At 35.4% G+C, this 16,193-nt stretch overlaps 1 protein-coding gene across 2 annotated transcripts in view; it reads right to left on the bottom strand.

Moving 5' to 3' along the window:
* The window catches only part of LOC111511924 (follistatin-related protein 5), a 673,378-nt gene that overhangs the window by 127,556 nt on the left and 529,629 nt on the right, over positions 1-16,193 (bottom strand). For both annotated transcript variants that reach the window (XM_074181896.1, XM_074181897.1), the window contains exons 2-3: positions 6,007-6,079; positions 977-1,183 (exon numbers count right to left, since the gene is read on the bottom strand). In XM_074181896.1, the coding sequence (XP_074037997.1) occupies positions 977-1,183; positions 6,007-6,079 (280 nt within the window). The remainder of the gene's footprint in view (positions 1-976; positions 1,184-6,006; positions 6,080-16,193) is intronic.

Here is a 16,193-nt window from a genome sequence, read left to right as displayed (position 1 = left end):
CACGTAGCGTAAGTGCCTGGACACGCTGACTATGATAAGGATATAATTGCTGTTCCTTTAAAATTCTGTAAACTATCATGTGACTCACATTTAAAGTTTGACTGATTTTTCTTGTACTTGTCTCTGGATGTTCACTAATTTCTTCGAGAACCGCCTCCTCTAATCTTACAGTTCTTGTAGTCCGTGGCCGTCCGTTTCAAAGCTTCCAGGTTCGAAAAGTCGCCGGAAAAGATTTGCAAATGTCGCTGCACAAGGAGTCACGCGTTGGGGATACCTTTTCTGAAAGATGCGTCTGGCCTCGCCTGAATTTCCGTCAGTCAAGCCGTATGCAAAAACCATATCAGCCATTTCAGCATTCGTAAAGTAAGGCATGGTACCAAAAAATCACTTTATAAACTAGTTAAAAATGTGACAGCAAACTTCCATTTTTATAAACAAACTTTCATAGCCTACTCGATTAAATTAACTTAATTTGCAAGCGGAGAGTGACAAAAATGATTGAAATCAAATTTGGCTATAAAGTAATATGCATCGATATATAAAATTGTAAATATTTCGAAAAAGATCACCTCCAGCGTTGTTGAGGAGGTGTACCTTTTTTACTTGGATAAGGTGTGGAAATTAGGTTTTTTCATGAAAAGTACCAAAAGTTTACTGTAAAAAAAGTTGGGGCAATTTGAAATAAATAGTGCGCCCTGTAAATATTACATGAAAATTAATACGAAATTATGATTTCCCACGTCAAAAAACCCCGTGTACCGAATTTCGTGCAAATAACTAATTTTTTGCAAGAGTTGTTTTCAAAAAGCGAACAAAAAAATTCAATTTCAACACCCCGTATCTCCGAAACGAAGCATTTTCGGACACAAGTTCATATAGACTTTTTTTCTTAAAATTGTCTCAGGAAGACGCCACTGAAATATTTTAACGTACTTATGTTACACCCTGTATGTATTCATATACATATCTGGTTTACCACAAAATGTTCCTCTCATGGCAGTTATGGTGGTAGATTTCGAACACGCTGCCTTGTGTAATTCGCAGTGGTTTGGGTAAATGACACCGTCCGATCCACAGACTGTCCTTCGGTGGGGAGGACATTCCCTTTGACAGATGCATTTCGCTTCTCCATTCTGCACAACGCATTCTCTTCCTTTAGTACAATATTGGACTAAGCAGGGATCTGGAAAGAATAACATTTTTGAAAACGATTTATTGAGAAGAAACTTCATGTAGATAATTAGAAACATTCACTTTATATGCACCTGCTAACAAACTAGCAGTCCTCCATCCAGTCAATTATCGCACTGCCTTCTCCATTAACAGAATTATTTGTGACAAAAACGTTCTCAATCAAAAGTTTGCTTCAATAAACACATTTAGAAAAAAATCAATACGATTGTGGTCTGACTCTTCTGGACCTGTACTTTAAGGAGGTTGCGTTAATGGCCATGTTACGATTGCGCACGGCCCGATGTAGGAATGGGTCGAATAAGGCTGAGCCTATGGCGAGAAGCGCTTAATGAACAACCTCTTCTGCAGGCAACCAGTGATGCAATTGAACTTACAAAATACAAATAAAACAGAACACAGAGTCAGATGCTACAAATACAATACGCATATATATACAGAAGGCTCAAAAATCAAAGAAGGCTCAGAATATGGAGCGTACTTCAGATCACTAAGTCTAAGGATTAAATGAGGAATAGGAAAAAATACCAGCGTGGTTCAAATAGAAATGGCTGGTATCTCAATCGCCACAAAAGAAATAACTAGGAAAAGAATTTCTGGCAAAAACATAATAATCTGCACTGATAGCAGATAAGCCCATTAGTCTTGAACAGACAACGTGTTACCTTAGGGCTAGTACTAGAGTGCCACCAAGATTTACCCTAAGCCTCAGTAAATAATAACATTATCCTAAGGTGGATTGAAGGGCAAGACAGTAGTAAAGGTAATCGCATTGCCGACCCTTCAGCCAAGGAAGCGGCTGGACTAAGAATTTTAGGACCCAGTGGCACCTACGGCCTGATAATTTTGACAACTGCGGAACTAGTCAAACATCATACCCATACTCAATGCCTAAAGAGAAAGGAAATAATAATCTTTCTTCATTTCAGAAATAGGTTTCCCTAATATACAATAAAAAAAATAGGAAATGATAGAACAGAAAAAGTAACTAATATATGCTATTCAGTAATTTTAAAACTATTACAAGTAACAATAAATAGTTATATCGCTCCGTGCTATTATTTTACAAATAATATTCATTATTTCTACTTATTAATGCTAGTTATATAGGTAACATTAGAAGATTTATACCGAAACAATTCAAATATTTCACGATCAAAACTAATATTTAAAACATAGATTTACAACTTTATCCAAAGGTAAGTTATGTTTCTTTTATATATTTTAACAAATGTCTTTTGAAGACATTTATTGATAAACAGTCTTTTACGTCAGTTGGTAGGTCATTAAATTTAATGAAGCCTTTAAAAAATACTGAATTCATACTACTTTTAAAATTTGTTCTGACAATATGTAGATTGCAGTTATTGCGAGCATAGTGTTCATGGATTTCATAATTGTAGTTGACCATATTCATGAAATAAGAAGGAGACAAATTATTTATTATCTTATAAATAAATATCATTGCGAAGTACAGTAACCTCTGTAATACGGGCAGCCACTGAAGGGTGGATAACATTGAATTTATTGGTGTGTATCTTTTACATCTCAGAATAATTCTCATGCCTCTATTTTGCAATTTCTGCAGTTGATTAATTTTATTTAAGTTCATAGAGTATATGATTGATGCACAATAGTCAAAATGAGGCAGAATAATTGCTTTATAAACTGTTATTTTAGTGGCTGTTGATCAATTATACTAGCAATTTTTTTGAAATTTTTTTATGAACATAGTCGAAATGGCTATCAAAAGAAAGTGTATTGTCGAGTTGGACTCCTAAGTATTTTATATTTGTGACGATCTCAATTTTCTTGTTATCAATATTTATGTCTAAATTATTTATCCCAATTTTCTTGTATTTAAATTTATTAGTAATTATCATGGCTTTGGTTTAAGTTACATTTAATTTCAATTTATTTACATCGAGATATCTTTCAACACTGACTAAGATGGAATTCATTTTGTGAATAGCTCTATCCAAGTCTGTATCACTACATGCTAATAATGTATCATCTGCGAACAGATTTATGAATTCACAGTCCACAAATAAGTTAATATCATTAAGATATATTATGAAAAGCAGTGGACCTAAAACACTACCTTGAGGAACACCCTTGTCATTTGTGATTTCATTTGAAAATGTATTGTTGATTCTTACCCTCTGCTTTCTATTAGACAAATAATCATAAAATCAATTGAAGGTCTGACCGCCTATACCATATCTCTTGAGCTTAGCAAGAAGAATATTTCTATCAATTGTCTCAAAAGCCCTTTTCAAATCGAGAAACACAGAAACAACATATTTGTTGTGCTCTAGTTCATTATTAAATTTACTTAATGACAACTGGAGTGCTGACTCACAGGAATGGTTTTTTCGAAACCCTGACTGTCTTTCGAATGAGATTTGATTGTCATTGATGAATTCCAACAATTGGTTATAAACAGTAATTTCTAAAATTTTTTCTAAGGCTGGTAGTGTATTAATAGGTCTGAATTCATCAGCTTTTATAGTATTACTGATTTTTTGGATTGGAATAATAGTACTGGTTTTAAGTCCCTGTGGAATTTTTCCCGTTCGTAAAGAAGTATTAATAAAATTAAGTATAGCATGACCAGCCGTTTCAAATATTTTTTTGAGTATTTTACAACTTAGTATTTCATGGGATGAAATGGAAGAATGCAATCTTGCCAGGAGCACCCTGGGCGACTCTGGGAAGCTGGTGCCGAAGAAATTACTGGCGATGACCAGGAAAAACCTACGCTTAACAGTAGGATTTCTGACTGGCCACTGTCAACTAAGGAAACACCTCCACAATATGGAGCAAGTGGACACATCTCTATGCACGATGGGTGAACAAAAAGATGAAACTATCAGGCATGTCCTATGCGAATGTCCAGAGTCATCATCTATAAGAGAGCGTGTGTTCGGCGAGTGTTGGCCTACACCTGCCGATATAAAGAAGATGTCTCCCAGATACCTGTCCACCTTCCTGGAAAGGATAGGATGGACGATGACCTAGGAGGACAACTCCTTGGGAGGATGAATAATGGGTCATGTGGTCCAAGTGCTGTGGGCCTACACTCACTCTCCCTATTCTACAGATACAGATGCACCATATTTAATTTATGCAAAAAATATGAAATTATCACATGTACTCCAAGACCAGTCTTCGATTTATCAATGTCCCGAGTATATGAATATTGATCTTCTCGTTTTATTGACATATGATGGGTCCAGGAAAAAATGTTCATGTAGAGTGCCTGCAACGCTGATGTTGGTGCGATTTTCATTGAGCCATTTATTCCCAAACAACCTTGTCTTGTATTCGCGAAATAAATCCGTGTAATGAAGTGTGAAAAGTGAGCAAAATTGAAGATATTCTGGTGCTTTTGAAGCAATGATTACTTTTAAAGCACATACTGCGTGGTTCAACATTTGATTTTTGATATTGGTATTTTATGTATTTTACTGTCATATATTTCGTCGTATCGACTAAATGTTTTTAATTTCCGATTTGGTTTGACTCAAAACAAGTGATTCAGTTATTGGATATTAACGGTATTTGTTTGCATTTATGTGTACTCATTATACTTGTAATTCTGCAAATGAATATCCTCATCATAAAATGTTAATTTAGACCATCACAAAATCTACTCGTATCTATTGGAATATGATAAAATTATCAAAAAATCTGCTGACATTCAGAATTATTTCATTCGATACTATCAGTTGAATTGTGATAGTATCAAATAATGTTTTTTGTTTTTTTGCCACCTGGCACCTGGTAAAGAGTTTTTGATAATTACGGACTCTCTCAACTCCCTTATTTTTTTGTCGAAAATATATAACCATCACGTACTGGTAAATATGATTGAAGAGGAGATGAATCAACTAGATAACAGGAAAGTAACCCTCCTATGGGTTCCTTCACATACTGGGATTTCTGCAAACGATATAGCCGATAAAGTTGCCAGAGAAGCTGTAGAATATCCAGCATGTAATCTCAGTATGAAAGCATTGCCGATGGATCTCAAATCCTATTTCCATTGCAAAATTGTAGAAATGTGGAATCACCACTGGTCTCAAAAACCTTCCAAACTGAAGGAAATCAAGGCGACATTATATCCTTGGAACAACAAAGCAACAAACCGCTTCCATCAAGTCATAATTACCAGATAACGACTGGGCCACACTCGCCTTACGCATGAACATGTTTCGCATGCATGAACATGTTTCGCGTGTGAAGTGTTTGTGACTGTTAAGCATGTTCTGGTAGAGTGCCCACTGTTCACAGTTGAGAGACTGAACAATAAAATTCCCTCCAAACTAAGTGAAATTTTCCAAAATAGCAATACCAACAATATTGTTGAATTTCTTAAAGAATGTAACCTTTCATTTAAACTGTAATGTAAACAACTGCATGTTTCAGATATATTTTATATGTTTGCCGCTAATAGCTACGGCTGATGCAGTTTTTACTAAATACAAAAAAAATTAGGATACATCGAAAAATTAAAGAAATCTAGTGATTTGAGAACGAAGTTAGCAATGGTCCTTAATCTGTCAAACAACGATATTCAAATGTTACACATAATTAATATGTTCATATTGAAATTCATTGAAGTATTTTCCAGCTTTCTGTCTATTAAAAAAAATATTTTCATAATAGGGAGTATTTGAATACTGTTTCCTCTATCCTGGATCCTGTATTGGATTAAGTAGAATGTCGAAACAGCTTATCACGGGCATACTTCTAACGATGATAAGACAATGTAAATTAATTGTGCTATATTCATCATAGTGAGATACTTACTTGTTTCTAGTAAGGTGATATGTGTTGTTTCTGGAAAATCTGTTGTGGAGGAGTCCCTATGGTGTCTAGACCTCTGAAACAATAGAAACAAACCTATATATTTTCGAAAACTTGTTTATATAATAAAGAAAATTTGATTTTGAATATTGAGAAGTAGTAATTTTTCATGGGTTCAAAATTTCAAAAGTGATTCTAACATTTTCTAAAACTATGGTCTGGAACAATTCTTCAAATCTCTAAGTATGAACATCACCATAGAAAAAATACTCAATACATCACTTCAAAGAACCTTCAATACAGAGCTTAGACTAATCCATCTCTCTATTTTGTTATTCATTTTCCGTTTATGCAAATATCTATTTTGTCTTCGAAATAAGCAATTGAAAAAAAATTGTCTAATTCCTATTATTAAGACGAATATCCATCGAGTGTAAATTGGAGCTGAAAATTACTTTGAACATAATTTATTCGTAGGTACGGTAGGGAATAGTAAATAATAATAAAAAACCAATATTGTTGAAACCAAACAAGAGATACATCGCTATATTTCAATTCTCCTGTCTGTACCCTAGCTGAATACACTCACATCCCATCAAATCGTAGTATGTATTTAGGTGCGTACCGTATATCACAATGTTTATGTTTATTAATTGTTATTATTTGGAGTACATATCAGTTAATTGCACAAAATATCCGGATGTGATAGACGATTATTGTAAAAAATATTGAATAAGAGTTGTGTTTTTGACACAAAGTAAAGAATGCAGATGATGCTTTGAAAATGATGCCAAGAGATGATTGACAAGCTGAAAAACTTCCTTAACATCATTTACGAAATAGACTGTACAAAATATTTGACAAAATAATTTGATAGAGTTAAAAAATAAAAGAAAAAATTGAGTTAATGTCAAACGTTTGAAGTTTTTTTATCAAATGGAGAACTTTCGGAAAGTACCCTTCTCAATCACTACTTTTTTTCTGTTAGTTGTCTGTTAGTTCATATATATATATATAAATTATATATATATATATATATATATATATATATATATATATATATATATATATATATATATATATATATATATATATATATGTTTCCGCGGTCAGCAGTAAGTTGTCCTAACATACGTCTTGGTGTGGGGCTCACCCCCACATCGGGTTCAGATACGTAGATGACATTTTTGTCATATGGCCCCACGACTCTGAAACTCTCCATAATTTCCTTCATCACCTCAACGACCTCCACCCAAATATAAAATTCACAATGGAAATTGAAACCAATAACTCCCTTTCATTCCTAGATGTCCTCATTACAAATTTCAATAATTCCTTCACATACATGGTCTACAGGAAACCAACACACACAGATACCTCAACGCAAACTCCCACCATTATCTAGCACAAACAAACTCCGTCTTGAATTCTCTCATCCATAGATCTATCAACCTCACAGACTACCACAATAAACCACAAGAGCTATCTTAACTCAAATCAGCTCTCCTTTAGAATGGATTCACAGATCATCAAATTGGCAAACCCATCCGTCGTCAACAAACTTCTTCGGCCAGTCCCAAAGATCCAAAAGAAAATAACGTTCCCCACAAAGCGTTCCTTTCCTACATTAAAGGTTTAATTGACGAAATTGACCAAATTAGCTTTGAAGGAAATGCATCTTAATGCTCACGTTGTACCCCAGTTGCTGAAAGTATAATAGTAACTGTTTGACGTGGTCAGGAAAGTCGACGGACTTCTTATTTCCCAAAAATTTTTTTATGAGCCAAACATACTCATTCCAAGCATTATTTCAACGGTTGTCATACTTTCAGTAAAATTCACATCGTTTATCAATTTTCTAATTTGTGGTCCATCCAAAATTTCAGCATTTACCTTCTCAGCACTCGATTTCGGACAAGATCAAAAATTTCAGTATTTACCTTCTCAGCACTCGATTTCGGACACGATCTGGATATATACTGAAAACATTACCCCTCTTTGTATAGAGCCTTTACGTACTATTTCATCAATACTAGTTTGATGTGTAGAGGAGGTAATTCCGTTTATTACATTAAAATTGCCTTGTTATAATTCTTGTCTAAGCGGCCAATCTTTGCTGGTCCAATATTCAGTTTTAGCTCTGCTGTCTCACAAACAAATAAAATAACCATATTTAAGTCCACGCATATGAGCCAGTTGTGTTCTGTGTATTTAATTTTGTCTAAAACCAGGAATATTGTGGAATATTCGTCTTTAGCATTGGTTGAATGAGTAATAAGTAAAGAACCAAGTTTATTGCCTTTATATAAAAGTTCACATTTAAGACTGCGTTTTGACGAGTCTATAAACAAACGCTAATCATAAGGTCGTATCTTTTTAATTCCATTTCAGTCACTCATCTCGGAATATTATTACAAAAAAAAATCATCCTAAATAGAAAACAAAGGGAGTGATTTCTTTTCTCAGGTACGGTAAAATGAGATATTCTTTTCTTTGGTGACCAAATTTCTTTGTTCAATCCAGAAGCTAAAAGTTCTTATGAAGCTTCAGATAATCCGAGATCTCTAGTTAAATTATTTAGATTCTCTGGTTTGAATGGTCTTGATCTTTCGACGTCTTCAAATTCGCTAACACTATCTTCGCAGCTTGTGTCACTTTACTCCATTCGATGAACAATTTCGTGCGGACGTACCTGAGATGTAAGTGATTGGGGTTTTAATGTATCAGTTGAACGCAGGACAGGTCTAGTAACTGACGGCACAGTAGGATAAACTCACTTGGAATGATTTTGGCAGTTAATTTCTGTTATGTTCACGAAACAGAAATAACAGTAGTAGTGGTGGTTCGACGGTTCACGCCAAATCATAGGACTGATGAGTTTCAAGGAATGTCTCTTGCTTTATTTTCATAATCGCAAAGACTCCACACACGTTTAATACACTATATTCGTATCCAGGGCCTATTGTTTGTTTCCAATGCCCGTTGAAAGCACTCCATGTAGGCATTTTTCACGAAGTCTGATACATTTAAACAGAATACTTGAATGTATATTTTTCACAAAATATGACAAAATATATTTGGATTGTTCTAGACGAAGCCTTTGCAAAAAAGAACCAGAAACTAGTAAGACGTTCACGATAGCGATATCAACAGCCATGTAGATAGTACATTTCAAGGGTGTAGATGTATCTCCTAAACTAGAGCTGCTAGAAGAAATCTGGGAGTTGATTTGAAATGAGCGAGCCTAAATTAGTCAACAACAGGTGAAGAATCTCATACCACAAAAAAAAGTCTTATATTCATAAGACATTATTGCGTTTGTCGTAGGTAGGTCGAATATGTCGAAACTGGTGGAAGTCAGGCAAATCATTTCTGGGAAATGATCAAATAACTGTTGCAAATGTTGTTCCAACTTCAAAAGATTTTATTTGGATTCATTTAAATCATTTTCAAATCTCGTAGAAGTTACACCGGCTGTTGACAATAACTTTTTTATCACTGAATAAAATTTATGGTGGAAAATTATAATTATTATCATTTTCATCAAGTAACGGGTCACAGTATTCTTAATAACTTTTTTATTTTAACTAGAGAATTCTGTTGATTAATTTTTCAATTCTTCATTCGATATTTCAAGATTACATACATGGTGTTCAAAAAGGACTATTCATTATATTCAACTGAAAAGAGACCCATAATTCATTCAAACGAAAAAAAATTATTTGAATTGATCCTTCGATATAATCTGAGAATAATTTGTATATATTTTGTATTTACTTATTGAAAAAAAATTCTTCAATGAACAATTCTATAGAATATGGATAAATTGAATTATAAATATACTCCAACGTGTCAAATATTTGCTGAAAGTTTACCCTGTTCATCTATCAGTGAAAACTGAAATTCCTGATTATTGACGATATACTAGAAAATGAGAATGAGTTCATCTTTCGTACGGCAACATTCCGAGGAGATGACGGATGGCGAAGTACCAGAAATTGGTGTATTACTTTTTTACAAAGCATCATGATTTGTGATGCACTCTCTGGAACCTTTGGTTTAGTAATGAATATTACTGGAGTTTTTTCCCAACACCAAACCGTTATTTTAACACCTCGACGCGTGTCACATGTCACTGTCGGTTTGAGCTTTCCAATTGTATTATTCGTTAAATCAATCATTTCGCCTAAAAGTTCACATGCTTTCCTTTCCAGACTTAAACTCTTACCTCCCGTAACAACCCCGTATATACAGGTGCAAACGGAATAGTGTGCCGTCCGCCTGAATCTACTCACACCCCAATCTAATTAGTCCTGATGAATTTTCGCACTAAAAGCTTCGTAGCGCTTTCGTGTTCTCGGTCGAATTTTTTCTCACTTTGATGTTCCATTGATCGACAAGGTTGGGTTGAAGGGGAAATTGCCTGAATTATCGGATGGTTTTTTACCAATTAAGTTGGAGGTTGGTGTGTTCATTTGTGCGTTTCGAACGTGGAACGATTTCGTGTTAACAAATCTCCACTAATAGGTAGGCGTTTCAATGCACATTTCACTGAAATCATCGACCTTGAGAAAACTTCACAGGTTTTATATCGAACGAGATTTTGACTTTTGGAAATTTGTTTTATTTTGATACCATTTTTATTGACTGCTAGAAACAGTGTATTGTAAATAACCTATCTCAATCCCTCATAACTACGCTGAAGGGTCAGATCTTTGATTATTCAAATCTTACGAACCACAGCTGATTTTATCCATGAAAATTTGAAGTCAGTTCTGGACCAAAAAAAGTTTCAACCAAAATGATTCAACTGGGAAAACACCGAGTACATCAGAATATCAAAGTTTTATATTTTGAAAAAGTGCCCAAAAATCAAGTATATGTATTTGTTACTGCCGCATGAAATTTTATCATCCTTTAATTTGATAATAGGGTGTGAAAAATTTTCGAAAAAGTGTTTTACTTTCTAATTATTGAATTTTCGAGTTCAACGTAATCGATTTAATTACCGATCATTTCATTATCATCTCAATTTGTGAGTCATAACCTCGAAACAATATTCAGGAGGAAATGCAAATTTTAATTTCTAACTTAGGAACATACAAATAAGTATGTATAAAGGAATTATGATGATAATTTAGAAGTTTGATATGTAAATATCCACCAACATGAAAGTCAACTGAGTAGGAATCGAGCGATCTTACAGGCCAGCTATGAGGTCCGTTCCTGCCTCTTTAGTATTGCCCTTTCATTGCATTGATGCAACTAATTTTCCTTTATTTTGAGCATTTCAATATAAAATTCTACAAAAAGGATTTGAAGCTTTATATCTTCTATTAATTATCTAGGCTAGGCACCCGCAAAGCAGTTTGAGGGTGCCTAGAAGATGACAGTACTACCAACTGTCGAAAGCGCTCGCAGATAATTAATAGAAGCGATAAAGCTTCAAATCCTTTTTGTAGAAGTCAATATTGAAATATATATATATATATATATATATATATATATATATATATATATATATTAATTTTTTGGGAAAAAAAGTTTTTGGCTTTCTACTACTCCATTTGATACAAAAAAGGGGATGAGAGAAACTTCCAAAGAAAGGAAGAGAGTAATCAATTTGAAAATAAGTAACTCTATACATGGATGTGTAGATCATGCAAAGAAGCAACTTTCAGACACAAACTGAAAGAAAGTCCTCCTGAAACAGCTACTTTCATATAAACATTGAATTACACGAAAGAAAAAAATTCTTTCGAAACAAATACTTCTATATGAACACTGAATTATACAGAAGATACTTTTCTCTACTCAGTTTGTATTTCAAACATTTGTTGTGGAATAAGAATCAGATATCATTCACATGAGTTCTACTTTGAATGAATGGTGTGAATGTTCCATGTGAGTACAATTTATCACCATTTATCACCAAAATATCTATACTTTCTTTCAAGACTAACGTTTATAGTAACAACACACTTATGTACATCTTCACTACTAAAGTACAGTAGGGTATCGTCGGCAAATAAGTGAATTCCACATTCTACTGCTATGGTTACAATGCCATTTGAATATTTGAGAAATAACAATGATCCCAAAAATGGACCCTTGGGGTACACCTATTTTGTTTTGCATTTTATCCGAATAAACTTCCTCTATTTTCAACCTTTGCTGTTTATTGCTCAGATAATTCATGATCCACTTCAGTGCTATTCCATCAATACCTACGCTTTCAATCTTTCTAATCAGTCTGCATCTATCTGTAGTTTGAAATGCCCTTTGAAGATCAAGAAATACTGCAATAGTATACTGATCCATTTCTGCACCTTCCAATCTGTTAAAACACATTGTAACGCAGTTTCACAACTATGTTTGCTCCGAAAACCCGAATGATACTCACAAAGTTACTCTTCAAATAGTCCACTATCTGTTCATATACAACCCTTTCCAATACTTTAGCTATAGCATTAATCATGTTTATTGGCCTCAATTGAATAGCTTGGTTTGTATTTGGTCCTTTTGGTATAAGTATAATAGTAGATAATGACGTGACACCTAATCATATTGAAAATACATTCCTACAAACTGTTGAAGTTTATTTGGGCTTCTTGCGAATATCGTTGGGGATATTTCAACACTAAATTTCGCAAAAATTGTTATGATATTTTCATATAATAATGATAATAATAATAATAATAATAATAATATCTTAGCACAGATGCAGAAGGCTGTCATTCTTGGCTCACTGCGTTTGCTCCGGGCACATGATTCTCGGACCCAATGATCACTTACCCCACGGTGTGGGGAGTGGTCATTGGTTGATTATGCTGGCGCGCCCTCCCGAATGTATCGGGGCTTCGGGGGATAGGGCCTGACCAGCGCACACTACGGTGAAATAATAATAATAATAATAATAATAATAATAATAACTGTCACCGAGTTGGAACCCGTTCAGCAAAAAGCTCAGATAAAAGCCGCAGAGATCACCTTACTTCTGCGGAGACACAAGGATAAGCCAATGCATGGGGTCTTCTTCAATAATATTGAAGACCTTGGCTTATCAAAGCGCCTGACGTTCGCTTTTTTCAGGTCGAGTGGACTGAAGTCGGAAACTGAGGGGTTCATCATGGCTTGCCAGGATGGTGTCTTCAACACCTTAGTCTACCGCAGTCGCGTGATGGGTATAGAGATTCCTGACACAAGGTGCAGGGCCTGCCGCGAGGTGCCCGAGACCCTAATGCACTTGCTATCAGCATGTCCAGCATATGCGGTCTCGGCCTATATCCATCGACATAACGCGGCGCTAAGAGTGCTATATTACCATCTACGGCACTCTTACGGTATTGACGAGACACCGGTGTTGCCCTACGCTCCGGGGGATATTGAATCCGTTGTGGGGAACGAGAAGTGCCGAATTTATTGGAACTATTCGTTCCCCACCCTCAGGCTCATACAAGCTAATAAGCCTGATGTAGTCCTTCTCGACCACCAGACCAAAACGATATTTGTCGTGGAGTTTTCAGCTCCTGGCGAGACGAATATCGTCAGAAAAGAGGAGGAAAAACGGATAAAATATCGAGATTTTCTCTTCGAACTCCGCAGACTCTATCCAGATCACTCTGTCAAGATGATCGTTCTGATTGTTGGAGTCCTTGGTGGAATGATGTCTTCTCCACTCTCGAATCTCAAAATCATACCGGCTTGCCGCACTAAGGCAGAAATCTTAGCCGCACAGATGCAGAAGGCTGTCATTCTTGGCTCACTGCGTTTGCTCAGGGCTCATGATTCTCTGACCCAATGATCACTTACCCTACGGTGTGGGAGGTGGTCATTGGTTGATTATGCTGGCGCGCCCTCCCGAATGTATCAAGGCTTCGGGGGATAGGGCCTGACCAGCGCACACTACGGTGAAAAAAAAATAATAATAATACGATATTGACGAGACACCGGTGTTGCCCTACTCTCTGGGGGATATTGAATCCGTTGAGGGGAATGAGAAATGCCGAATTTATTGGAACTATTCGTTCCCCACCCTCAGGCTCATACAAGCTAATAAGCCTGATGTGGTCCTTCTCGACCACCAGAGCAAAATGATATTTATCGTGGGGTTTTCAGCTCCACGATAAAAAAGAAGAGGAAAAACGGATAAAATATCGAGATTTTCTCTTCGAACTCCGCAGACTCTCTCCAGATCACTCTGTCAAAATGGTTGTTCTGATTATTGGAGTCCTTGGTGGAATGAAGTCCTCTCTACTCTTGAATCTTAAAATCATACCGGCTTGCCGCAATAAGGCAGAAATCTTAGCCGCACAGATGCAGAAGGCTGTCAGTCTTGGCTCACTGCGCTTGCTCAGGGCACATGATTCTCGGACCCAATGATCACTTACCCCACGGTGTGGGGAATGGTCATTGGTTGATAATGCTGGCGCGCCCTCCCGAATGTATCGGCGCTTCGGGGGATAAAGCCTGCCCAGCGCGTACTACGGGAAAAAATAAATAAGTGGCTTCATTCATTGACATACATTGTTTATAAAGAAGAAGTAAATACAAAAATCAATGAAAGGGCGAAGTTCAGCCGAGGCTGTTTTACAACTTAACCTGGGGGATAGCATGTTTTATTTAGAAATATAAAAATAATTACCTAGTACACATTGGTAAGTGAGTAGTTCATGAGTCTTTGTGAGACTAAGAAAAAACAAAGGTTATAAATCCCAAAGTGAATATTAAAAATCTATTTAGCTATTCAGCTATAAGGTAAAATATATTGCAAATTATACACAAAGGTGAAACAAAGGGAAAACCATATGAGTAAGGCATAACATGAATATATTATCTATATACAGGGTGTTTGTCCAATCAGTACTTTCTCTCAAGAATTTATTTTTCTCCGAGGTTATCACTCAGAAATTGAAGGAATAATGAGAAGATTGATAATTTTATCAGTTAGAAATTAGAAATCTGATAATTGGAAGGAAACACTACTTGAGAATTATTTTTATTGTATTATGGAAACATTCGCATTTCAACTAAATTGATAGGTGAAAAAGTAATACGGGAAATCTTTGATTTTTTCATTGAAAATACTTCATTTAGAATCAACTTGGTGGAAATTCGATGAAAATATATAATTAGTATAACTGCAGAGAAACGAACTATATTAGCCATTGTGAATGAAAACAAATCTGCGTTGGAACAAAACCTGTCTATTTTCACCACGTTAGAGGTACGAACAAATTGGGCGAATGGTATAGTGAATCCCCAGCAAAAGACGCTCTGGAATAGGTTTAGCTACAACCTATTCCACCATGCCAAAGAAGGCGAGTGAAGGAAGATAGTTTGGAAAACTGAAATGCTGAAAAGTTAATAACCGTGAAACAATTCACACAATTATTTCTCATACTAGTGGAACAAACAACATATATTTTCACACACAAATCAGTTAATCCGTCTGGTTGCTTTATAATCACTTCACATTTCTCAAGAACCAAAGAAAATGTTTTTCCTTGAGTTTTGTAGCGCTATCTTGCGGTTATGGTCGCCTCAAATACTAGAGCTACAATTTACTGGCTCAGAGGTTCATGTCCAAGGTTTATAATACGCAGTACACAAGATAAACTTTTCAGTTTTCTCTTCACTCGAATAAATTTTCTGCTCATATACCTAGATGTATCTATTCTTCAAATGGTGTAAGTTTGGAAACCCCTAAATAGCAAAAAGTATATACTACACTTTCAGAATAGAGACACGTAGGTATCTCGCAAACGTAAGCTAATCGTTTTTTTAGTGAGATATTCCTACTGAGCTTATCAAATTAATTTGGGTTTGAGAACTTTTATGTTCATTATTACCAGTGAAATAGAAAAATGATTCATTCACAGAGCAAGTATTTCATCCACTTGGAAAACCTACCCTGTATTTACATATATGACAAAAATTATAATACAGAATGAAATCCATTCAATTCTGAGAAACGGATAAATAAAACAAGGAATGATCAAAGTTCTTCTGAATGATTCCGTTAATTGCATCATGAGGTAGCCCAAACAAACGAATCGCCGGTAATCCATTTCAGTATTTTGTCATGTTTTCGTTACTTCTCTATGTGGGACACATGAATTTGAAGTGCTTGTTTAATTTTCTACAGTATACTCGTAAAACTCACTCGTAAACTTCCCCGTTGAATTAGT

The sequence above is a fragment of the Leptinotarsa decemlineata genome, unplaced genomic scaffold (genome assembly GCF_025532065.1).
Source record: "Leptinotarsa decemlineata unplaced genomic scaffold, Ldec_3_MD MMD2_tig00026317_RagTag_RagTag, whole genome shotgun sequence".
Classification (NCBI taxonomy): Eukaryota; Metazoa; Arthropoda; class Insecta; order Coleoptera; family Chrysomelidae; genus Leptinotarsa; species Leptinotarsa decemlineata.
This window is presented reverse-complemented; position numbering and strand designations above follow the sequence as displayed.